The sequence below is a fragment of the Ceratotherium simum genome, chromosome 37 (assembly GCF_057802395.1).
Source record: "Ceratotherium simum simum isolate JZ-2026a chromosome 37, ASM5780239v1, whole genome shotgun sequence".
Classification (NCBI taxonomy): domain Eukaryota; kingdom Metazoa; phylum Chordata; class Mammalia; order Perissodactyla; family Rhinocerotidae; genus Ceratotherium; species Ceratotherium simum.
Window position 1 is genome coordinate 9,615,912 of NC_141936.1, and position 26,092 is coordinate 9,642,003.

General features: G+C 53.7%; 1 protein-coding gene across 1 annotated transcript; it reads right to left on the reverse strand.

The window, feature by feature from the left end:
- Positions 1–15,032: 15,032 nt before the first annotated feature.
- Positions 15,033–16,347, reverse strand: TEX44 (testis expressed 44). The gene has a single exon (XM_004427785.3). The coding sequence runs from the start codon at positions 16,212–16,214 to the stop codon at positions 15,033–15,035; it is 1,182 nt and encodes a 393-aa protein (XP_004427842.2). The 5' UTR covers positions 16,215–16,347.
- Between the last annotated feature and the right edge of the window lie 9,745 nt (positions 16,348–26,092).

A 26,092-nucleotide genomic window follows, 5' to 3' on the forward strand; every position in this document is an offset into this window, starting at 1 on the left:
CCACCCTCACCTCCTGATCTTTAGCCACAGGCCGCCTCCTGTAGGGCTGTGGGAAGGGGACCCGCCCGGGATTCCAAAAACCCCATAGAGCCAGACACCCTCTTAATCCACGACCCTTTCCTCTGCCCAGATGCCCCCTTCATCTTTGTACCCCAGCCTGCAGGCCACCCTGCAAGTCTGGCTTCTCTGGTAGGGCTTAGCAAGCCTCACTTGGAAGCAAACACAGCGTTTCTTAACACTTTTCCCGCCAACATGGCCGGGTAATAGCTGGGAGGCTCCGCTGGTGGGCAGAGACAAACTCAACGCAACTCAGCGCAGACAGGATGGGGCCGCGGACACACAATCCCCAAGAGGCACATGGGGATCCCGTGCCTGCCCGGGGGGGTGACCTGGGGTTGCAGGCCTGCCTCACTCCCTCAAACATTCCCCCGACCCCGCATCTCCCCACTGCCCCTTTTCTGCCTGCCTCTCTCTCCTTCCTTCCTGACAGCGGGAAGGGGATTCCGCGAGGACAGGAGTCGCCCGCGTTTCCGCCCGGGAACTGCCTGCGCGCGGAGGACACACGATGATCTCTCGCCTGTGCCGGGCGATGCGCGCGCGCCTCGGTTCCCCTCCGCGGGGGGGACGACCAGGCCTCCTACTGCCTGGACTGCGCCACCTGCCCTTTGGGAGAAACGTGAGGCCGGCCCGGCACCCGCCCCCCAACGTGAAGCCCCGGGAGGGACTCGGGGTGCCAAGAGCGCTTCAGGAAGCGCAGAGGTGCACGGGCGGGTGACGGTCAACTTTGCGCACATATGTGGGGCTCAGGGGCCGTAGGCCTTGGCGGCGTGGACAGAAGGGACGCAGCGGTGCGTCTGGAGAGGACTCAGCTGCCGAAGGGGATCTCGGAGTCCTGCCGGGGCAGCCGCCCGGGCCCGGGCACAGGAGGCCGGGGGCGGGGAGGCGGCTCCGCCAAGCTCCAGTTGAGCCCTGGAAAAACCCAGGCGCGCAGGGGAGAGGCGGGCCAGCTCGTAGGCACTGCCGGGGATGGAGGGAACAAAGGCGGCCCGCGGCCGGATGCAGTCATGGAAAAACTCGTGGGGGAGCCGGGGCGGGGGTGGCAGGGGAGGGGCGGCGCGCACCCGGCAGCCATGCCACCCTCGAGGGTCGGCCCGGGCGGGGCTGCTCTCGGCCTCAGGTCCGCAGCGCTCCTCGCAGGCGGAGAAGGACGCCCGGGAAAACAGAAAATGCCGGACGGGGAAGGGAGGCCTGGGGACGGAGAACCAGAAGACCTCATGCTCCGGCTGCTGCGCGCCAGCCTGCCCGCCGTGCACATTCCGTGCTCTCGGCCGCGAGGGGGAGGGTGACCCCAGCTGGTACACGCCAGACACGCGCGGCGCTGCACTCGGCCACTTGGCAGCTGCGGCAGGCGGTGGTGGCCTGCCCCTAGGGGGCGCGCACAGACCCAGGCAATGGCGCGGACGCGTGTGCGGCGGCGCACACGCTCCTGCACACACATGATCACTTACACGCACGTGCGCCCAGGCACGCGAGCTGCCCACAACTCCCAGGGCTAGATACAGAACCTCAGAAGCTGGGGGCGGGGGCCTTAGAAGAAACTGCGTTAGGGCCCCCTTCCCCCCGCCCCATTTTACAGGTGCAGAGACTGGGCCTCCCGGACCAAACGTGCCCAGGTCCCGCCCCGAGGCTGGAGTTTCCCTCCCATGCAGGAGGCTGCGCGCCCTGTCCTGGTCTTGTGAACCTGCCTGGAGACGGGGAGGCGTCACGACGGTTTTTTTTTTCTGTAGAAAAGGAAAGTGTTGGCACAAGTTGGACCCAGTGACTCCTTAAGCCTTTTCCAGTTCTGACTTATTATGAAGAAGGAACTGTACCCAGAGCCCATAAAAGGAGTTGGTGGGAGCTGAGAAAAAACCCTGATGCCTGGTTTGGTCCCAACCACAGGCTCTTCCTGGTTCAAATGTCCCCTTGTTTATTTGTGCTGCTGCCTGCTGTGGGGTGCCAGGGGGCAAAGCCTGAACCCATGGGGTCCCTGGGGTGGAGAAGGGATGTAGAATAGGACATGACTCTGGGGGCCCAGAGCCAGCCTCTGGGAGCAGAGGAGACTCCAGGCTCTGCCCGAATGGGGAGGCTGCTGGGTTGAGGTGGCAAGTGGGGCTTCCCAAGCAGAAGCCCACGACTTCAAGAAGTTTCAGGTTCAAGAAGGGGCCTCCTTTATGAGGCCCGGCTGCTGGAACTGTTGTGGGAATACAGTTGTGGTAGAGGTGCTGGCCGCCACTCAGAATACTGGGTCAACGGAAGCAGGGACACCAGCGACACGACAGGGTCAGATGAGCTGGCATCTGCCTGTGGTCCCCTTGGGAGGTGAGTCTGGAATCAAATGACCCAGCTCCGCCTCTCCGTAGCTTCCTGGTTTGGGGACGTTATTCATCATCTTTGCGCCTCAAATTCCTCATCTGTAAAATGGGAACAAGAGCTCCTCCACAGGGGTATTTTGGGGATTGAAAGTGGGTATAAGTCCCCCTTCCATCCTGCCGCCCCTCCTCCTTTTCCACTTCTCGAAGTCCCTGGTGCTTGCTCACTAGGACTCCTTCCAGTTTCCCCGTGAGCAGGTGGGAGGTCTAGTGGGACGAAGGCTGGGGAGCAGCGCCCCCTGGTGGTCAATATCAGGAGGGCTAGGTCAGTCCGTGAAGACACGCCCCGCTAACCCGCTTAGCGCCTGCCGGCGTCTGGCAAGTCGGAGTCTCCAGGGGCCGATCGTGGGGCTCCACTCAGGGAGGCCTTTCCTTCTGACTCAGTTTCCCCCGCGAGCAAGCAGAGAGAATGCTGCTTCCCCACAGCAGCCTTTCCTCTGCTTTCTCACAGCCCAGCTTCTCCAGCTTTAACAGGCTTCTCTCACTTCTGCCCCGGAGGAATCCACGCACTTGGCATTTATGCTGTGCTTTATAGCTTGCAAATCACTTTGACACACATTCCTTGTCCCTGAGGTGTGTTGTTTCTGGGTGGTGACGGCGCTCGATGGAGAGAGAATCGTCGTTTGGAGCGTGGCTCCAGCACGGTGGGCTGGTTTGGATCCGGCCGCCTCCGTCCGGCGTCGTAACCAGGGAGACGTTCAAAACATGGAATAACCAGTAGGACAGGCAGCAACCAATCAAAACAGACCCTGCCCTAAACACCAGGTACAGCCAAATGCCTGTGTACTTGCTGCAGATTCTGGAACAATCTTTTTGTGTGTGTGAGAGGAAGATCACCCCTGAGCTAACATCCCTGCCAATCCTCCTCTTTTTGGGGAGGAAGACTGGCCCTGAGCTAACATCGGTGCCCATTTTCCTCCACTTTGTGTGGGACACTGCCACAGCATGGCCTGACAAGTGGTGCTCTGTGCCCACCGGATCCAAACCAGGGGCTGTCAACAGCGGAGCGCGCGCACTTAATTGCTATGCCTGGGCCCGGCCCGTCTGGAACAAGCTTAACTTCACCCGGCCTCCGTTTCTCCATCAGCAGTGTGGGCATAGTGATCCTTATAGTACCACCTTACAGGGCTGTCGTGAAGACTAATTTAGTTAACGTGCGTAAAAGATTGAGAAACCAGTGTCTGGCACACAGAAGGCACCAGATAGGAGTTAGCTTCATGGCTGGTCCCGCCTCCTCTCAGGCTCAGTGACTCAGGGTGATCGCCACTTTTAAAGCTTAAAGCTGTCCCATAGCTCCCACCTCACTCAGAATAAAAACCGGATTCTCCTGGATTCTTCTTCAAGGCCCTGATCATCTGGCCCTGCCTCTAACCTCATCTCTCATCACTCAGCTTCATTCTAGGCTCACCTATTATTCCCTTGAACCAACACCCCAACTTCCTCCCTACCTGAGAGCCTCTGAACTTGCCTGGTTAATGCTTGTTCTCCAAACTGGTGAATGCCTGGCTTCTTATTCAGCCTCTTACTGCCTCCCAGAGACCTTCCTTGACCCAAAGGAAGTTTGATCTAAAGTAGCTGCCCTCAGCCCAGACCAGATACTCTCTATTGTATCATTCTGTTTTTAAAAATTTTTTAATAGCACTTCCAAGTTCAATGTGATCACGTTATAATTTTGGTTGCTTTATGCCTTTATTTATTTATTTTTTGTGAGGGAGATCAGCCCTGAGCTGACATCCGATGCCGGTCCGCCTCTTTTTTGCTGAGGAAGATTGGTCCTGGGCTAACATCCATGCCCATCTTCCTCTACATTATGTGGGACGCCACCACAGCATGGCTTGACAAGCGGTGCATTGGTGCGCACCCAAGATACGAACCTGCTAACCCTGGGCTGCCGAAGCAGAGCGCACCGACTTAACCTCTGCGCCACCGGGCTGGCCCCCTGGTTGCTTTATGCCTGCTCTGTGAGGGCAGAGGTGTCTGCCTGCCTTCTTCTGCTTTACCCCCAGCACCTGGAATAGCATCTGGTTCATAGTAGGCCTTCAATGAGGATTTGTTGAATGAGTGAATGACTCTTACAGGGCGTTTAAAGAGCTGAGAGGTGCTCATGGTGCCCCAGGTGGGTGAGAGGAGGCTTCACAGAAGAAGACTAATGTGCAGGAGGTTTTTCAGGGATCCGCATCCTGGGGTCATCATCCATGGTAAGGTTGGGAAGGCCGCGGGAGCAGGCAGCCAGAGAAGTCGGGCTGCAATGCAGTGAGTCTCAGGGCAGGCTCAGCTGACCCCATGGGGAGCTCCTGAGCAGGGATGGCCTTTAGCATTGTCCTGAGTTGGGGCAAGGGGGCTGGACCTTTTTACACCTGCTTTCATCACTCATGGCCAGGCATCTTATTTTCTTTAATTGAGATGGTCTCCGGAGAGGGCTGTCGCTGAGGGTCCTCCTGTCTGCAGCCAGCACTCCCAGCCCTGGGGTGCTCCCAGGCCTTCAGGCCCTCAGGGATCTGGCTGGCACAGCACAGAGCCCACACAGGGAGGGACTCACTCTGAAAGGAGGGCAGGATTCAGATAAGCACGCAGCAGGGCCGTGCAGGGAGCCTAGCAGAAACCCTGATCCCAGGGTGGCGATGAACCAGACCGGCTGAGGCAGAAGTCCTTCCCCCTGGTTCCCTGAGGGCAGAGGGAGATGAATCATGGGCACAATGTAGACCTTAGGTGACTGCAAAGACATCCTTGACTTTGTTCTTATATATTGTTTCAGTGTTGATCACTGCCAAATTCTCATCAATTAGCTGCTACACTTCATATTTTATCATCTTATATGGATGCCTGTCATATTCTGTGTTCTGTGGTTGTGGTCCTTTGATGGGAAAGCAATGAGCACCACCCCCCCCCCCCATGTAATTGATGTCTGGTTGGCCTCTCTGAGGACCGCTTGGATGCCCAGATTGAGTTGAATGGATGGTTAGGACAGCGGCCCAGGAAGTGGCCAGCAGCAGTGTGGGGAGAGGCCAACAAATGGACCCTGAGAAAGGGAATAGGTGGACTGTGCCCAGGAAGGAGGCTTGCTTGGTGTCGAGGACTGGCCAGCTGGGGTAGCTTCATGAGTGTGCAACCTGTGCAGTCGCACAGGGCCCCATGCCTGGTTTAATGCTTTGCTGTCCCCGTCTTGACATTCTTCATACTTTTTGAACAAGGGACCTTGCATTTCACTTTGCACTGGGCCCCACAAATTATGTAGCTGGTTCTGCTCACCAGCTCTGGTTCCTAGGCCCAGGGCCAGTTCCCAAGGGATCATCTGGGAGAGACTGGGGAACGTGGGTCGGAAGTGGGCCTGGGTGCATCCTTGAACAGGTCCCGTGTGTGAAGCTGGGATCGTGGAGCCTGCTTCACTCAGAGGGGAGGAGAGGAGGACGGCCAGAGGCTTTTCTCAACTGAGGATCAGGCTTCGAAGATTCATTGCTGGAGAAAGCCAGCCCCAAGGCCGCTCTTGCAGAGACGCCAGACGCCTCCCACCCTCAGAGCCCCTGGTCAGCTGTCAGACTGCTGACAAGAGAGGCGCAGGTTACAGGGGTGCGGCAGACGCCTCGCTTGGGCGGACAGGCAGAGCGTGCCCTGGCTCCTGGGCAAACAGCTGGTCTGGATGTCCAGGCTTGGCCTGTCCTCTGAGACCTGGGCCTAGATATCCGTGTCCCTGGGTCTAGCCTGCTGGCCCATCAGGCTGGGGGAGGTGGTGATGGCTCCCTGGAGACAGATTATGAGGTGCTTGGAGGGAGGAGCCTGGGAGGCCTGGGTAGACTGCATCACCTGAGTCCTGAGACCCAATTACAGCACCCTGAGTCCCGAGGGGCCCCCGGGCAGGCCTGGGCCAGCTCCCAGGCCGAGATTTAGGTCACTGCTTTGCCTTTGCGCACTTGATGGTCTTTCTGCCCGTCTCTCACCTTCTTCCACTCCAGGTTCCAACCTTATCCTCTTTCCTCTGTGATTGGCGCCAGCTGCCTCAGTTTACCCATGTACCTGTCAATTTCACTCTCTTGCAGTTCCCCCCTCAGTGGGCAGGACCGGGGCCTGTTTCCTACACTGTCCCTCCATTATTTTTGAACAAGGGGCCTCTCATTTTATTTTTTGCATTGTGGCCCCGAAATTGTGGACCCAGTCTGCTGATCGGCCGACCAGGGCGTGGAGGACAGGTCCGGAGGCGCCCAGATAAGATCCTGACGAGGGGTTCTGAGTGCTGGAGACGTCTGGCAGCTCTGAAAGAGCACCGAATGTCCCGAGTCCCATGGGAATGACGGGCTGAGCGCCTACTGTGTGCCAGTGAGGGTGGCGGCGCGGGCCGGGCTGCTGCAAAACAGAAGCCCCTTTCTCCAAGGAGTTTCCCCAGGAGAGCGTTTATAAGCAGGACAAAGCCTGGAGGTCCAGCGGCCTCGCGGGGAGAAAACCGGGCCGGCAGCGAGCAGAGGAGGGGCGTCCTCCTGGAGGGCGCAGACCCTGCCTCGCCTGGGTCGCCGGCCTCCGAGAGCTGAAAGGGCCTCTGTGTTCTGTCCCCCGCCTGCCCGCCGGCCAGGAGCGCATTTCCTCGGCTGCGCCAGACCCCGGAGGCTCCGCAGCCCCTCTGGGGACAGACGCAAATAGTTCCCGGCCCAGCTGCCGGCCAGTTGCCTTGGGAAACAAACTCAATCGCCTGACGTCACCTCGCCGTTGCGTAGCAACCGGCATAGACTCTCCCTCTCGCTCTCCCGGCCCCGGGGCTGAGGTCGCCGTCGCCATGGAGACGGCGGGGCGGGGCGGGGAGGTGGATGCCCCCGCTCTGCCGCGCTGTCCTCGCCGCGCTGTCCTCGCCGCCCCGGAGCTGCGGCCCCGATCCCGAGGCGCTCCTCCCGCGGCGGAAGGGGATCGGCCCCAGCGGAGGGGACGGCGTCGCCTGGCCTCGGGCCGGCCGGCGAGGGCCCCGCTGTGGCCTAGGGGCGCCCGGCAGCCAGCCGGGATTTCTCTCCCAGAGAGCGGCCTTTGTTCTCCGTCACCCATCTGACTGCCTGGTTTTATGTTGCAGTCTCGTTTCTCACCAGGCCGCAACCTGGGCTCCAGCTCTGGAAACAAGGAGCAGGTGGCAGCACGGGGCGTTGTCATTCCCCTCCCCTCCAGTCGCGCTTGGCCACCTGCCTTGGGGGAGGAGACACTGCGCCCTGCTCACACCACTCTGCTCCCCTCCCTGGTTCCCTCCTCCACTCCTGTGCCTTCCCCTGGCGAAGGCGTCTGCGCTGTGACATTCACCTCCTTGCCCCGGCTGACCAGGCCACCTCTGGCCGAGGGGAGTGGGGAGAGAGGGGCCTGCCTGACCAGCTGGTGGAGTTTCCGGTGTGGGCCTTGAGCTTAGGCGGCGCCATCTCCCTCCCATCTCTGTTTCATACCTTAGCAGATTGTAAAGGATTGAATCTCAAAGGCCGGGCTGGAGGAGGAGGCTCAGAACGGCGCAGCGGCCAGCAGGAATCTGCCACCCTGCCCTGCCCTGCTCTGCCTCTACTTACCCATCTTTGTGCGGGGCGGTCCTAACCACCCCCTCTTGCTAGAGGACCTTGCTTGTCTTGTTTGAGTTCAGTGTGGTGGAGGCCATCTGTCAGAGGTGTTTTTCCTCACCCAAAACTGTACTTTGACAAGTACTAATAAAATACAGGCAGTCAGAAGCAAAACCAGGTGTTTTAGGTGAATCTTATTTCCTCATTGGTTGATAATTAAAATTCAGAGATGCAAAGGAATATTTTTAATCCATGGAGTTGGGAGACTATGCTTAAGAATGCCTCAGATCTTTCCAAAGCACGTGGTTAAAGGAGAGTTCTGACCATGGGCACACCGTTCATAGACGAGCTCACGCGTAGCGGGTGGGCACACCCTGGGCTCAGAGCCCAGGACTGGGCTCTTCATGGTCTTGGCAAATATGTGACCTCATCTGGAGTCCTGGCCTATTTTTGCGGGAGAGGCAACTTTTGTCCGTTGGGAGCCTTCAGATGCAGGGGGAGGGAGGCTGGAGGTGCAGCGCGGGGACCTACGGGAGCCAGGAGGGGACAGGCTGCCTCTGCTCCCTCCTTCCCCTCTCTGGGAGAGGCATGGCTCACGGCATGTAGAGCCACTGCTCAGAGAGGCACCAGGAGCACTGGGTGAGGAAGGCCTTTCCACCATGTGGTCCAGCTGGACCAACCAGAATCCTTCCCCCAGAGATTTCTCAGATGCCAGCAGGGAAACAGACCTTTTCTTTTGGTTTTGGAAGTGCAAGCTTGTGGGCCTGGAGCCTCCAGGAGCCACGTTCTCCACAAGGAGCAGAAGCCTGGAGGAGAGGCAGAGACGCTGTGGGAGGTTGAGGACACGAGTGATGGAGACGGAGTCCTGACAGCTTTGAGTCCCGGACACCAGGCATCCCCAAAGCCAGTTCTGTCCTAGCCCTTCTCTGCCCAGCCCATCGATCTGTTTGTGCCTAAGTAAGCTACTTCATGTCGAGTTTCTGTCGCTTCCAATTAGGAGACTCCTGACCAATACCCAGACAATGCAGAAAACCCCAAGGGAAGGAAGAAATCTGACATTTGTCACATGCCCACTATTAAACGCTGTGTTTAAAAAATATGCATTATTGATCACAGCATCCCTGTGAGGCAAACGGAAGACCCATTTTACAGATGAGGAAACTGAGGTTTGGAAACAGTAGGGCCTACCTCTAGGACCTCAGTGTCCACTTGAGGACTCCACAGGGCTGGCCAGCTTGCTTCCAGGTGCCGGTTCAGGGGGTACTGCCCATTCAGAGACCCCCGCAGCCAGATCCTACCCTTGAAGGCCTTTGCTGTGGCTATGTCCTTCCTGGAGGACTCCGGGCCTTCTGTGGTCTGAGTCTTGGAGCACTGTTATGCAAACATTGCCATGATGTTGGGCTCTGGCAGCAACTCCAGGTGGAGGGTCTGTGCTCCTCTTATAACTGTGGGCCCTCCAGGACCAGTTCAACTGATCCCATCTTATCAACAGAGTAATTAAGAAATTGTCTTTCAAAAAATTTGTGAAGTCACGTAGCCAGAGCATGTGCAGAAGAAGAAATCTTGACCTAAAATGACCGTGGGACCAAAGATTCTACTCTCCATGTAACCCAAGGACAGAGACTCAACCAGAACTTACAAGTTTGACTCTTATCAGAAGTCAGGGGTCCGTCATTCAGGAAGATCCCGTGTTAAAATTCCTTCCCCACCCTACCATAAATGTTTAGAACCTCATCAGAAATGTTTAGAACCCTACCATAAATGCTTGAAGCCCACCAATCAAAACCTGTCCCACCAGTGTTTCCGCATGCCCGCCTGTTCTCCCTAACCTCTTAAATCTTGCCCCAAATCCTGAATCTGGGAGACAGATCTGAGGGCACACACCCCCTGTCTCCCTGCAGATGGATCTCACAGAATAAAACTGATTTCTCTCCCAAAAGCTGATGCCATAACTAGTGGGCTTGTTTCTGGGCATACCATTTTTGTGTGGTAACACTCTGCCCTCCTGCCCTTGTTCCTAAGAACTTCCTAGGGACACGTTTCCAGCCCAAATCAGCTCAACTGGTGGTATCTTAGGGTATGTTCTGAACTACTGTGACATAATAAGAAATACATATTTAGTCTCTGCCCCTGGTTCCTGGCACAGAGCTTCTAAAACCCTTGGAATTTCCTCAGTGGTAAGGGTGAGAGGAGCATCTTTTTGTTATTCGTAAGAAGTCTCTGAACCATACCTGACTTTATGCTAATGAAGTGATTCTTAGAGGATGAGGGCTGGTCACCAGAGGAAACAACCAGGTGATTAGAGTGTTGGAACTTTCAGCCCCACCCCTACCTCTGCGGAGGGGCTGGAAATTGAGTTAATCACTAATGGCCAATGACTTAATCAACCACGGCTACATAATGGAACTTCCATAAAAACCCTAAACAACAAGGTTCAGATTGCTTCTGGGTTGGTGAATGCGTCCATGTGCAGGGAGGGTGGCGCACTCCAACTGCACGGAGACAGAAGCTCCTGTGCTCGGGACCCTTCCTAACCTTGCCTTATGTACCTCTTCGTCTGGCTGTTCATCTATATCCTTTATAACAAACCAGTAATAGTAAGTTAAGTGTTTCCCTGAGTTCTGTGAGCTGTTAAAGCAAATTACTCTGAGGAGGGAGTTGTGGGAACCTCCGATTTATAGCTGAGTTGGATAGAAGTGTGGGTAATCTGGGGACCCACTACTTGGGATTGGCATCTGAAGTGGGGCATTCTGTGGGACCGAGCCCTTAACCTGTGGGACTGAGCCCTTAACCTGTGGGAGCTGCGCTAAATCCAGGTAGTGTCAGAAGTGAAGTGAATTGTAGGACACCCAGGTGGTGTCTGCAGAGAACTGGACAATTGCTTGGTGTGGAAAATCCACACCTTTGGTGTCAGAAGTGTTGTGAGTAGAGAAACACTTTTCTTTTAATCCCCTACTTCTCTCAGGGGCCTACCTCAAATCCCCAAGTGTCTATCCTATGGCCAGGCTGCAGCCTTGGGCCCTCCTAGTGTAGGCAGTGCTGCCATCCGTCCAGCAGAGGGCGCGTTCCCCATTCTTAGGAACTCGAAGCTCAAGATCCCCTGCGGCCTAAGAAGTAGGACTTCCTCTTAGCCCACAGAGGGTCCAGTCTTTCATTTCAATATTTAAATGTGTACTTAAGACCTTAGTTACCTTTACACTTTATCACATCCCTCTCGGGGGACTGCCCTTATCTATGATCACTTTCTTTTTGAGACATTCTTTCCTGCTTAGAATCTGAGGCTCATCCAGCCAAATCTATAAACTTGACTGCAGTCACATGGTGACTTTACCCAATTAGCCAAGTGGCCATAGACTAAACAAGAATATTGTCCTTACAAAACAAGTAAAAACACCAAGAAAGATTTATTTATTTATTTATTTTACCATTCTCAAAGTGCCCTCAAATTTCTGACTTTTCTTACAACAAAGTGAGATTCTTTTTAAAAAAATCTGCGAAGTTTTCCCATCGTTTGAATTTGTAGGTCACCCCCACAAACACACACACATCTCAGATGGGGAAAAAGAGCAGCCTCTGGTCACAGGTTGGGTTCTCCGATTGTAGGCTCTGAGTTGGGAGAATGGAGCCAGAGTGGGCAGAGGGAGAATGGATCCTGCGATGCAGACCCCATGTCACCCCAGCCAGCCCCATGGGCTCTCTGGAGCTGGCATTGTCCCAAGCTGGGCCGGGGCAGTCAGGCCTTCGACTCCAACATAGATCAGCCACTGGCTCAGGCTGCCCAGGACAGCATGACCTTGGGCGAGGTGCCTCTCTGAAGGAGCTGGCCCTGAAGGCTGTCCACTGGCCAGTTCGCAGCAGCTGGGGGAACAAGTCCTTCACGGAAGGGGGCAATCCCTGTGTGGTGGAGGCCACAGCATCCCTTCTGCCAGGGCTTGCTGGTGCCCTTCCCTTAGCCAAGCCCCTGCTGGGCTCAGATGTCAGGATGCTGTGCCCGCCCTGCTGGCTCATGGCCCAGCCGAAATGTTTCTTTAAGCAGATCCTCTGCTTACCGGCCTATCTCTCAGTGCCAGAACACACCCTGAAAAAGGTGATTGTGGATCCTAGGGAAATGCTGGTGGTTGTCAGGCGTTAACCCTAGCATATAAAAGAGGAGGAGGGAGGGGGTGTCAGCTGTGTGGGGTGAATTTATAACTTTGTCTTGCCTCAATTCTCAACGCCGAGGAGTGTCCTGCATACAGAGCCACCCTGTGATTCTGACAACTGCTCATTCTTTGTCCGCTTAGGCGCTGCTTTCTGTCCCTATTAACTATCTCTTCGTGATACTGCTCCCCTTGTTCAGTTTCCATCCATCCAACACAGTGGCACACGTGCCCGTGATGGGCTGGATCATTCCCGTTTGCTGTCTGCGCCTCATCTTAGGGACTGCCTCCCCTTGACTGTGGAATGGGGCCTTTCCTCAAGCTCCTCTGCTGGGCTTTTCCTTTCTCCCCCTGGCCATCTTATCGCGAGCTGGGGTGCCCCCACTTCTCTCCATATTGGACCCCTTAGCTCTGAGCGTGCAGCCCGGACCTTCTCCCCAGGTGTACTAGCACCTGGACGCCTGAGGGTCCCACCTGCAGAGAAGACGTGATGCCAGGAGGATTTGCCAACACAGCTGTTTATCCCGCAGCAAAGAGGAAGGCCGGAGCAAGCAGAGAGAGTTGGTCCTTGGCATGCAGCTTCATAGAACCCTTCTGCCACGATAATCACAGTGACCACTAACACTTATGCAGCACTTGACTATGTGCCAGGCACCTGACCCATTAACTCATTTAATCCTCACAACAGCTGTTGCAGTAGGTACTGTTATTATCGTCATTTTACAGATGAGGAAACTGAGGCACAGGGAAATGAAGGTAACACAGCTAGTAGGAGGTAGAGTCAGGATTCAAGGCAGCCTGGGCCCCAAGGCCACACTCTTTACCATTCTGCCGGCTTTAACACCCAAAATGGTGTTGGTCCAGTAGCCCTTCTGGTGGAGAACCCCGAATTCCAGGCTGGCTGTGGCCCCAGAGGAAGGCGTGAGGCCCGGGCCAGGTAACTAAGTATTTCATTTCCACGGCCTCAGCGATTGGGTCAGGAGAGAGCATGGGAGCCAAGCCAGGCCTGGCGCCCCGCCTCCTCCCCCACCCCCACCCAGGGACTGTCTTGCCAGAACAAGAGCCTCTCTCTTTTCAGGAGGGTGGCTGAGCCGCCTGAGAACGGAGCCAGCACAGGGAGCAGAGTTGGAAGGACAGACAGAGCCCTGAGGACAGGCTGAGTCCTGGGTCTGGTCACCCGCACACCAGGCAATTGTGCTGGTTGGCTAATCCCTTCCCCTAATTGGGTTTGCGTTTGGCTTCTGTCTCTTCCCATCTTTCCTTCACCTTGGCAGTCTCAGTGTCTAGCAGTGCCTGGTACTTACCTGGGTCAAAAAATATTTGTTGAAAGCACGAATGAGCACATTTTGGGATCTGCCCCGGCAGCTTTACTACCCGGTCTCTGCTCTGGGCTCTGTCAGGTTGAGCCACACAATTGTTCTACCCTAGCAAGTGCCCATCGCGCCTGCCTCAGCTTTTGTTCTTATTGGCTCTGCCGGGGGACACCCTCTTTCCTCTCTTTTTAGGTTTGATTCAGTCGCTTCTCCAGGAGGCCCTGATCACTGGGATCTGAACCGACAATTTCCCTCCTCTGAATTCTTTGCTTTCATTATATGGTGACAGTTCACGTCTCCCCTACAGAAAGTGGCGGCTCCTCGAGGGAAGGGGTAGACACACCTGGTTCTTCTTTGCATCCACTTGGGGCCTGGCATCAGATTTCCTCACATAAGCCATCCTGGGGCCAGGCAGGTGCCATCAGTCACTGATGCAGGCCAGGAGGTCTCCCCACAGCGGGCAGCTCAGCTGCCAGTTGCCCTGAAGAGATAAGGCCCCTAGGTTTTTCAAGGGAAGCAGAAATCCATATTTTTATGTAAAATCTCCCGGTTTTTAATTCACAATTTGAGAAACTCTGGGTAGGGTAAACAAATCCATCAGTGGGCTGGTTTTGGCCAAGGGCTTCCTTTTGGAGACTTGGCTGGGAAGGAAGAATGGATGAATGAACAAATCCATGGGCAGGGCTGTGGCATAAGGTGTGCGGGGTGTGAACTTCATGTGACTGGTATGGCACTGTGTCCAGGCTGAGGGTGTGCTGGTGGCTTTCTAAAGCAGGCGGCTCCCTTTCCAAGGTGGACAGAGCCCCAAACGAGAATAAACACCATGTAAAGAGACCTGGGTCTAGGGTGACCAGCTCATCCTGCCTGGGGTTTTCCTGGTTTTAAATCGGATAGTCCCACATCCCAGGAACCCTCTTAGTCCCAGGCAAACTGGGATGGTTGGTCACCCTCCCTAGATCCCTGTTCCCACCATGTCCCCAGCCCGCTGGAGGATAATAATAATGGCAGCTGAAGTGCGTGAGCTCATTAAGTGCCGGACACTGAGTGTTAGGACCTGCATCATGTCCCTTAGGTCTCACAACATCTTCATGGTGTGGGTCCTATTCTGTTCTATAGTGACAGTAGGAGGTTCAGAGGGTGAAGTGACTGGCCCAGGACCAGTAGCGGCACTGGGGTTTGAACCCACATTGCTCTGGCCTTGTGTTCTCAACCCCACTCTCAGAGAGCCCCAGCAGGGCGGCCTTAGCGTGCTAGGCTGGTGGGCCCTGGGGAAGGGTCAGGTCTCACTTCCTCAGAATGCACTCACCTCGTTGCAGGTCCAGCCAGGATCAATTTTTGCAGGTCTGAGACCCCCACACCTGGCCACCCACCAGGCTCTTCTCTTTCTGCACTTTGGCCCCCAGTCCTTGAATGGGCCAACTCAAGAAGCCCTCAGGGGACAGCTTTCTGTTTCCAGAACAGCCTAGCCCGCCCCTGTCCCTCCACCCTGTGCCACTGCGTGGACAAGGGACAAGGCCGGCGCTTAGAAAATAAACTCTCGCCGGTGATTTATTGCCTGGTCTGGGGAGAGCCGTCCAGGGCAGGAGTGGGGAAGGGAGCAGGACCTGACGGTCCCCTGGGTCTCGGAGGCTGCCGAGCCCGGCCCTTCCTGTGCATGGTCTAGTTGCTGTTAGGGTGGGCCTGGGCCCGGCGTGGGGTGAGGTGGCTGGTCAGGTAGCACACGGCCGAGTGGATGCCCTCTACGGTCCTCCGCTCCACCGTCTCCAGCGTGCGGGTAACGGAGCGCAGGGCCGCCTCTGTCCCCGCCGCCAGTCCGGAGGAGAAGGCCGAGCTGGCATTCCTCAGGATGCTGGAGACGGAGCGCAGGCTGGGCCCCGTGCTACGCAGCAGGTCTGTCACGGAGCTGTGGCCGGAGGCGAGGAAGCCTGTGGCCAGGCCCATGGTGGTCTCAGACCACACCAGGATGTCTGCCAGGGAGCTGATGGACCCCTCGCCCCCGCCCAGCAAGCTGGTCATGGAGCGCAGGTAGCTGTTCTCCTCGCTGGCCGGGTACAGGCTGGAGTCCGGGGGCCTCCTCCCCCGGGCCACCGCGTGGGGGCCAGGCGAGGGCGGGGCACTGCCTCCTGGGGAGGGAGGGGACGGCCCAGGCTGCCGGTCTCCTGAGCGGGCCACCAAGTCCCCCTCAGTCACTGCCTGGGACTTGGCTGATGGCCAAGCTTCAGTGTCAGCGTTCAAGGCCTCCGGAGCCTCAGGTGTCTCCTCCACAGCGGTGCCAGCGGCCCGAGTGTCAAGTTGGCCAAAGGCGTCTGCAGTGCTCACAGCGGGCTGAGCCTCCACGATTTGGGGGAACAGCACCTCAGCACTTGGGGTCGTTGGAGATAATTCCTGCTCCCTGTCTGGGACACCTGCCGTTTGTGGTGTCTCTTCCTTCCCCAGGGAGTCACGCTGGAGAGTCCCGGAACTCGGAGTCATCCTCGAATCTCGCACCAGCCCACCCCATACTGGCTTCTGGGGGCTCACGGATATCTGCAGGGCATCCGGGGCAGGGCGGGCAAGCAGGGCCGCGGTCTCCTTGGGCTCCTGGTCATGCCCTGCTGTAGCTTCATGTGTGTCTGTGTCCCCAGATGCTGACGTGGCCTCGGAGGTGGCTGGCTCGGTGGAGGCCTGATCTGCATCCTGCTGTTCGGCTGACGCCACAGCACTGTGAGGTGCCGGGACACTTGCAAGGAGGGGAACCCGGCTTTGGGACCCTTCTGTTGGGCTGTCTGTAGATCTGTCGGCCACGTCACCGTGTGTGGGGATGCTGGTGACTCTGGCCTCTCCTGAGGGCTTGGTGGTCATCTAGGCCCTCTGCCACTTGTGCTGGTTGAAGGAGTGGCCACGGCCCTGCAGGGCTGAGTTGTCCAGGCGATGAGGTCACAGGGGGCTGTGGGCGGCTGGTGATGTCACAGGCATCAGGACCCCACAGAGCAAGGGTCCCGAGCCTCCAGAGTGGCTGCCCTAGTGGGCTGAGTCCACAGAACGATCTGTAGCCAAGTTTGCAGGTGCATGAGGAGAGAAAAGCAGTGTCTTAGAAGAGGGTGGAGGTGTGTACACAGGTGCAGGTGCCCGCGAGGAATCGTGATGGCTGTGTCTCTGATGAAAGGGAATGGGAGGCAGACATTGATTTAAAATAAATGTCACAAGGATGACTCCCAGCACCTTGGTGTCCACACTGGTGACCCAGGACCCTGATTCAGCCGGTCTTTCTGCAGAGAGTCAGTCTCCCAGCAGTGGTGAGTTGGAATAAGTGAAGGCTAAGGGTCTGGGCAGCCCTAGCCCTGCCCATCTCTGGTTGTGCGGATGCTATAGACTGAACACTGAATCTTTGTGTCTTCGCCACCAAATTCACATCTTGAAAGCTAATCCCCAATGTAATAGTATTGGGAGGTGATTAGGTCATGAGGACGGAGCCCTTGCAAATGGGATTAGTGCCCTTACAAAAGAGACCCCAGAGAAGTCCCTGACGGCTTCCTCCATGTGAGGGACGCAGTGAGAAGATGGCCATCTATAAACCAGGAAGCGGGCTCTCACCAGACACTGAACCTGCCAGCACCCTGATCTTGGACTTCCAGCCTCCAGAACTGTGAGAAATAAATGTCTGTTGTTTATGAGCCCCCAGTCTGTGGTGTTCTGTTATAGCAGTCCGAGCGGATGAAGATAGGACTTTTGCGACACAGGACAGACAGCCTCCATCTTCTCCTCGCTCCCAGCTGGGCTGAGAGGGCAGAGAATAATAAAAGAGCTGTAAACACCTGAGCGTTCTTGGAAAAGTGTGGACCCAGACAAACCTACCTGTGTTTATGCTCTTCATCAAGAGGGTGGTTGGAGTGGAAGGTTCCAGCCTGCTGTGTCTGTGCTTCCCCCTGGGTTATCAGCTAACATTTAGTGACTGCTTATCATGGAAACCTCTAATCCTTCCAACTACCCCATCATCTCTAGGTAGGTACAGATCTATTATTATACCCATTTTACACATGGGGAAACTGAGCCTCAGAGGGACTAAGTGACTTATTCAAAGTCACACTAGTAATAAGCACTGAATCTGGGATTTGAACCCCCTCTGGCTTCAGAACTCAAGCTCTCCAGCACTATCTTGTATCCAGGAGGAATATTAAAAATATTGAGTGACTGGCATGGTAAGGACCCCGGCAAATGCAGACAGAGGCCTACCATAATCCCATCACGCCAGTAGGTAACAGCTGGTGTTACTTCTCCCAAGTACTAGGCTCAATGCTCACTAAGTATTTCTTCTCCCCATTAATACTCTGCTGCCATCTCAGAGGTCACAGGGCAAACCAAGTTTGTTGAGGTGGAATGGACCAATTGGTACAACCTGGTACCTTGTGAAGGAATCATGGAGAAGACTGCTAATTGCTCATCCTAGTAGCCCTTCTTCCTTAGTATCGGAACGCCAATTTTGTTCAGGGTGGCTATGTATTCAGCAAAAAGAATACATTTCCCAGCCTCCCTTGCAGCTACATAAGATCTTCCAGCCAATGAGATGTAAGCAGAAAGTATTGAGTGGAACTTCAGAAAGGATCCTTCAAAGAGTAGAACGCCTGCCATCCTGCCATCAGGAATGTGAAGGCTGGAGCACCAGTAGCCATCTTGGTCCATGTGGTAATCTTGAGGTTGGAAGGCATAGCTTGGAAGGCACATCTTGTGCTCCAAGATGATAGAGCACGAAGACAGAAGGAATCTGGGTCCTGTGATTGGAGCCACCATACCAGCCCCCAGACCAGAATTCCTTTGTGTGAGGGAAAATAGTCACATATACACTCAAACTCTTGTTATTTTGGGTATTCTGTTACATGCACCTAAACTTAACCCTCATCCAATTCTGATAGTTATGAGATCCCTGTCAGGTGGTTGTTCAGTGCTTGCTTAAATACCTTCCTGTCCTAACACTCAAGATCAGCATTGAGTGCCTCTATGCCTGGCACAGTACAGTTGTTATTTCCCCACTTTTCAGGTGAGGAAACTGAGATTTAGAAAAACTAAGTACACAGCAAGTTACATGGCATCTGCCTGACTTCAAAGCCCCCCATACCCCACACTGCTCCCTGCTTCCAGTTAGGAAGTTCTTAATGGCACCTCACAGACAGCCTGTGGCCCACCACAGCCATCAGGCACTCTTCATAGACACTGAAGCCAAACTCCTTGTCCTTACCTTCTGTTGGAACTTGATTTTTTTTTTTTTTTTTTGCTGGGGAAGAGTCACCCCGAGCTAACACCTGTTGCCAATCTTCCTCTCTCTCTCTCTCTTTTTTCCCTCCCCAAGGTACATAGTTGTACATTCTAGTTGTAAGTCCTTCTAATTCTATGTGAGCTGCCGCCACAAGGTGGCTACTGACAGACGAGTGCTGTGGTTCCACAACTGGGAAACGAACCCGGGCCACTGAAGCGGAGCGCAGCAAACTTTAACCACTAGGCCATCAGGGCTGGCTCTGGAATTCGATTTTTGATTCTACGTGTTGCACTTTACATTTACCCTTGTTAAGTTTCACATGCCTTAAAAATCTGCACCAAGGAAAGATAGAGGAGAATAAAGAAGTATTAGTGTCAAAGAGCAGAGAGGAGTATTATTATTATTATTATTTTTTTTAAAGATTTTATTTATTTTATTTTTTCCCCCCAAAGCCCCAGCAGATAGTCGCATGTCATAGCTGCACATCCTTCCAGTTGCTGTATGTGGGACTCGGCCTCAGGATGGACGGAGAAGTGGTGCCTCAATGCGCACCCGGGATCCGAACCCGGGCCACCAGCATTGCAGCGCGCGCACTTAACCACCAAGCCACAGGGCCGGCCCAGAGAGGAGTATTAAAATTTGGGGACAAACATAGTGTTTATTTGTAAATAAATATTAAATAACATTGGTGTAGAACATAATGTATATTTATTCTGTTGTTATATAGAATATATATACACATGTATACATAAACAAAAATATATCTAAGAGTTTTTTCCCTTAATTTACTTCAAACGTTTCCTGCCTTTATTAAGTAGTGTTCATAGGAAGAAATTAGTCTCAAAAAATTTGTCTTTGATTTCTTTTCAACTCCTGTCTCATAGGGACAATGACTCTCCTATGCTCTCTGAAGGGGGTAACCCTCATGGTACTTTTTGGGGAAGGCCGTGCTCTAGGCTTCTCCAGAGTCCACACTATTGGTGATGTGGCTACCTTGGGGTTTCTGGAGCTGAGCTGCCCGGGTTTGTAACCAAGGGCCCTCCAGGACCAGTTCAACTGACCCCGTCTCTTATCAACAAAGTGATTAAGAATTGTCTTATAGAAAATCTGCAAAGTCATGTAGCCAGAGTGCGTGCAAAAGAAGAAATCCTGACTTCAGAACTAAAGATCCTCCTCCCCAGGGAACCCAAAGACCAGAACACGACCAGAACTCGAAAGTCAGATTCTGATCAGAAGTGAGGGGTCCGTCATTCAGGAAGATCGGTGTTAAAATTCCTTCCCCACCTCATCAAAAATGTTTATAATCCCATCGTAAAAGTTTAGAACCCTGTCATAAATGTTTAAAACCTTACGATAAATGCTTGAAGCCCACCAATCAAAGCCTGTCCCACCAGCATTTCTACGTGCCAGCCTATTTTCCCTGACCTCTTAAATTTCACCCCAAATCCTGAATTGGGGAGATGGATCTGAGGGCACACACCTTCTTTCTTCCTGCAGATTGATCTCGCAGAATAAAGCTGGTCTCTTTTCCCAAAGGCTGATGCTATAATTAATTGGCTGGTTATGTGCATCGGGCAAGAGAACCCCAATTTTGTGTGGTAACAGGTTCAAATCCTGCTATTGCTATAACTAGCTGTGTAACCTAAGGCAAGTTACTTAACATCTCTGTGTCTTGAGTCCTCCATTAGTAAAATGGGAATAATAAAAGTCCTTACCTGTGGCATAATGAAAAATGTATATTAGCTCTTTGTCCCAGCTTCCTGGCACAGAGCTCCTAAGACTTTTGGAATTTCCTCGTAGGAGTGTCTTGTGTTATTCATAAGGAGCCCCTTTTGACCATACCTGAGTTTATGCTAATAAGGTGACTGGATGGCTTCTGGATGGGGACTGGTTGCCAGAAGAACAAATCATGAGATTAGAGGGTTGGAACTTTCAGTCCCATCCCCAGAACCCGGAGAGGGAGTGGGGACAGAGGTTGAGTTGATCATCAATGGCCAATGTTTTAATCAATCATGCCTGCATAACGAAACTTTGGTAAAAACTCTAAACGAGACTACGGGAACTTCTGGGTTGGTGAACACATCTGTAACACATTTGCCATCCCAAAATATGCCTCTTTGGCATAAGGATTATTTTGAGCTGATGATTATTAAGAAACAGCAGACACAGGAAAACTTCTGAAAACCTAGTAGAAGTAACCCTTTTTGTAAGGGAAATTTACACTACAAGAGAAATCTCCATTTGTAAGAGTGTCTCCCTCTCTGTGCCAGGAAGAGAGAGATGACTCTAAATCTCTAGAAACTCTTAGCAATGGAGAAGGCAATGACTTAAATCTGCATAACAACTGTACCCTTGTTTACTGTGCCTTTCCTGGTCACCTCCCATAACTGACTCCGTCTTAACAACAGGATGTTAAAGTTGTTTTTCAGGGGCAGCGAGCCAGCCAGGAGCATGTGCAGAAGAGAAAATTTTGACCTGCAGATCGAAGTTCATCCTGCCAGCCATTCTGCATACCAGCCTGCCCTCCCTGATCCCTTAAACCTTGCTTGGATTGGGGAGACAGAGTTGAGAGCTTGGCTTCCTGTCTCCGGGTGGATCAACCTGGCAATAAAGCCTTTCTTTTCTCGAAAGCCGGTGTGCCACGGTGTCGGCTTCTGTGCGCAGCGGGTGGCGAGCCCTTGCTTGGTAACACATCCACGTGCTGGGAGGGTGGCCACCCCAACTCCACAGGGACAGAAGCTCCTGCACTTGGGACCCTTCGTGACCTCACCCATGTATCTCTCCATCTGGCTGTTCATTTGTATCCCTTGTAATAAACTCTAGTCCTAAGTACAACATTTCCCTGAGTTCTGTGAGTCGTTCTAGCAAACTTGAGGAGAGCTGGGGAGAAATGCAGGTAGCCTAGGGACCCCATTTGCAGCTGGTGTCTGAAGTGGGGGCAGTCTTGTGGGACTGAGCCCCTAACCTGTGGGGTCCGTGCTGACTCTGAGAAGTTAGTATCAGAACTGAACTGAATTGCTGGACACCCACTTGGGGTCAGCCCACCAGCACTGATGCTTGAATGTAGGGAAGCAGTGGAGATAAAGCCCTCAGGAAGCATAGAGCCCTGGAAGTGTCAGACAGCACGGTGGTGATGATGATGAGTCGTCCTCTTTTTTGGACAGTCTGCCTGCTCTCAGGGGCTCATGGATGAGTTCCCCTTTCTTTTTTTTTTTTTAAAGATTTTATTTATTTTATTTTTTCCCCCCAAAGCCCCAGTGGGTAGTTGTATGTCGTAGCTGCACATCCTTCTAGTTGCTGTATGTGGGACTCGGCCTCAGGATGAACGGAGAAGTGGTGCCTCGATGCGCACCCGGGATCCGAACCCGGGCCACCAGCATCGCAGCGCGCGCACTTAACCACCAAGCCACAGGGCCGGCCCTGAGTTCCCCTTTCAAGGGTCTCTTCACCAAATGAGCCCAACATTCCCTTGGAGGGAACGTCTACTTGTGATGACTCCCAGGTCATTTCTGAGACCTCCCTCCTAGAAATCCATCCCCTGCCCCACGGGTCATATTACTGTAGTTGCTGCAGTGAATGAATGCTTAGCTTTGCCCACACCGGGGAGAGTGATGCTTCACCAGGCTCCCTGGGGATTCTGGGGGCCCCTCCCAATGCCTTTACCCTCTGAGGTGGGTTCTCCCCAGACTCTCTGCTGCACTAGCATGTGGATGATGGGAACCATTGACTTGGAGCACCCATAGAGAGGAGGGTGCATAGTGAGGGAGGGGGTCTGGCCCCAGTCCAGCTCTGGGGGTGAGTCCTGATGGTCTAAGCCATCTCCCTGAGCAATGAATGGATCAGGCACAGGCCTTCATGTAGTGCTGGCCATGGAGTCATGAGAGAGAGGTGAGGTCTGCTAGAGCCTCTGGGAGCTTTCCTCATTTGTGAAGAGATCCAGGAAGATGTGGTCCTCTTCTGCTCCTGTACACAATCATGTCTAGTTGGGCCTCTTGTGACCACAAGGGCATCTGGCCTGAGAAAAACCCCACATAGAGGATGGCAGAGCCAGGGGAATTGCAGAAAAGTAGGGCAAAGCCTTGATCAAACTGTACCTGCAGCCACCCAGGCACCAGACATCCTGTGTTGGGAGGTGATTTATTTCCAATTTGCTTCAACAAGTTGAGCCAAGGCTTTCTGTTACTGGCAGCTGAAGGCAGCTTAAGGAATAGAAGCCCTAGCCTGGAAGTCATTCAGGGAACCTGAGCAGCGGAGGATCCACCATCCTACCTCTCTGGAGCACTCGGATCCTCTGGCTTTCATGGCCACTGCTCTCGTGTCACCTCCCTCCTGCCTGGGCTTCAGACCTCTCCATCCCAAGACCTCTGCCTGCGCTGGTCCAGAAATCACCCCACAGGGTCCCTCCCACACCATCCCTCGGATTCCTCCTTGGCACTGGCAGTTGGCTAAAGCCACCACTGAAGATTGAGCACTGCAGGGCTCATCAAAAAAGCAAAAATTGTCATTTCTCCCCCAGAGTCTATGCTAATGAACAGAGAACTATGAACCAATCCAGCCATTTGGCATCTGTAGTGGTTGAATAGTGGCCCCTCAAAAGGTATGTCCATATCCTAGCCCCCAGAGCCTGTGAATGTGACCGGTCTTTGAAGATGTGATTAAATTAAGGGTCTTGAGATCCTCCAGAATTAGGGTGGGTCCTAAATCCAATGACTAGTGTCTTTGTGAGAGAGGAGAAGTGTTTTAACTGTGTTTTCTTAGATACTGTATGTCTATTTGGGATCCATTAATCTCAGAGTCAAACTATTGACCAAAGTATTTATCCCTCTCCTGCAAGCCAGCTTGCCCTGTCTCCTTTCCTGTGCAGACGGGCTGAGCCCCCACCCACCTTCTTTTCTAACTCTCACACACCAAGCCAGTATTGCCCCTGTCCTAAGTCATCCCAGGCCAGGCAACTGGAGACCACCGTGATAGCCCAAAGTCCATGGCAATCATTCAAACGAGCCAGTCCTACACTGTTCACCCTGCTTTGCCTTGCCTTTCGGTGGAAACCCCAGTAAAGGCTCTGGCTTATGCCTTCTCCTCGCTCCTGTCTTCTGCCTCCTGACTACCCCCATGTTTCCCACGTGGCCCTGGTCGTGGGGCATGCCCCTTCTCTCGGGACATCTAAGTAATGAATTCTTTCAATGGCATTGACCTCTCCATGGCATCACTCAGTCACCTCCATAAATTAAAATCTCCCGGGTACAAATGAGACAATAAGGGAGAAGGAGAAAGGAGAGGACGCAGACGCAGGGAAGACAGCCACGTGAAGACGGAGGCAGAGCCGGGTGCGGTGCAAGTCCAGGAACGCCTGGAACCACCAGAGCCGGAAGAGGTAAGGAAGGGTCCTCCCCTAGAGCTTTGGGGGAGCGCGGCCTGCAGATATCTTAATTTTGGACTTCTGGTCTCCGAAACTGTGGTAATTTGTTATGGCAGCCCCAGGAACTTAACAGAGCATCTGACGATGACCATTATTGAATCTTCATCCTCAACACACGCTCAGACACTGTGCTAGTTAACCCTCCCAGCAACACCTTGTGGTCAGTACTGTTATCCCCATTTTACAGATGAGGAAACTGTGGTTCAGCCAGGGGGAGAGCTGGGGTGTGAACCAGGCCGTCCTGACCAAGCCTGTAAGCCCATAAACCGCTGCACAATCGTGCGAACCGACTGTGTGGAACCAAGTGAGAGCGTTGCTTTCACAAACCCATGCTGTCACGTGTGGGACACACCAATCCTCCCTTCCATAGTCCCTGATGCTGTCACTTGCTTTCTATACCGGCTGTGATGGGTGCCATTCACCAGGGTCACTGCTCTAGCTGCCGTCACCTCGGGGTGGCCACTGGGACCTGGCCACTCCCTAGCCCCCCACGGCTGCTCCTGAGAGTGTGGGCCTGGAGCCTTCAGGGGCTCTGCTGCCCTGCCTGCACCCCCCACTCCAGGGCCCCATCCGCCTTGAGGAGGGTGGTGCACTTGGGCCCTGTCTGCCACCTTGGGGCAGACATGGGAAGGCCCCTGGGGGCCTGAGTCTTTGGCCGGCTGCCTCCCGGGCCCTCAGTCCCATCTCTTGGCTCCCAGGGCAGCCTTTCTGAATATCAGAGCCCTAAGAGAGGACTCTAGATTCTCTGTCTTCCCAGAATTCCCACTTCCTGCATATTCAAGACACTTAAGGAGATGGAGCAACCTGGGCTCCATTAGCAGATGGTACGGGAATTCCACTCAGAACAGACACTGGGTTTGTTTGGAAGAAACAAGTTAATAAGCCCCATGGGGTGGGGACAGACCCCAATGGCATTCTCAAGTGACAAAGGATGTTGCTACCCTGCTTTCTAGGGAGGTGGATCCTATAGCCTGAGCGCCTTTGTCTGGAAAGGGCTGGGTTTGGGGCAGGAGCCGTACAGCCCAGTTCTTCCCTGGGGGAGAGGGATGAGGATTTCGAAGTTCCTGGGAACTGGATGCTGGAGTTAGAGGTGAGCAGAAGGCCGCCTGCCCTGAGAGGGGAGAAAGGGCCAGGCCTCCCCACGGTGGAGCAGGTGAGGCTCAGGAGGAACAGAAACATCTACAGAGAATTTGTAAGTTGTTTGCGCTGAAGTCTCCAAGGTAAACCCCTCACCTTCTCCTCTACGACACCAAAAATCACACCTTGTTTGCTAACGCTCTTGTGTGAGTGCTGGCGGCCAGGGGACTGCGGCCCTGGAGAGTGTTTTGCTCAGAGCAGACTGCCCTTGGGGACACAGAGAGCAGGGACAGTGGATGGCTGTGTTACAAAATGGTGCTGGGACAATTGGCTACGTATTTGGAAAAACACTGGGTTGGTTTCTCACTTTCACTTCCAGATATTAAAGACGTTGGTGCAAAGAAAGAAAAAGAGAGAGAGATCAAAAGCAAATGAAAAGAAAACACTTGATTTGGGGAAGGAGAAGTACTTTCTAAACATAAAAGCCAGTAAAGAAATTCCGAAGGGGAAAATTAGACACAGGTCAAAAAACACTCTAAGAAATTTAAAAGCAAACCACAAAGTGGGAAAAAATATTTGCTACAAATACCACAAAGAGTTAATATCTATACTATACAAAGATCCCAAACAGGCTGATAAGTCATCATTAGATACCCAATAACACAATATACAAAAGATAAGAACAGACTGTTACCGCACAAAATTGGGGTTCTCTTGCCTGATGGGCATTAAAAAAAGCCAATTAAGGGCCTGGCCTGGTAGTGTAGTGGTTAAGTTGGCGCGCTCCACTTCGGCAGCCCGGGGTTCACGGGTTTGGATCCTGGGCGTGGACCTACACACCGCTGTCAAGCCATGCTGTGGCAGTGTCCCACATAAAACATAGAGGAATATTGGCACAGATGTTAGCTCAGGGCCAATTTTCCTCACCAAAAAAAAAAAAAAAGCCAATTAATTACAGCATCAGCTTTTGGGAAAACAAATCAGCTTTATTCT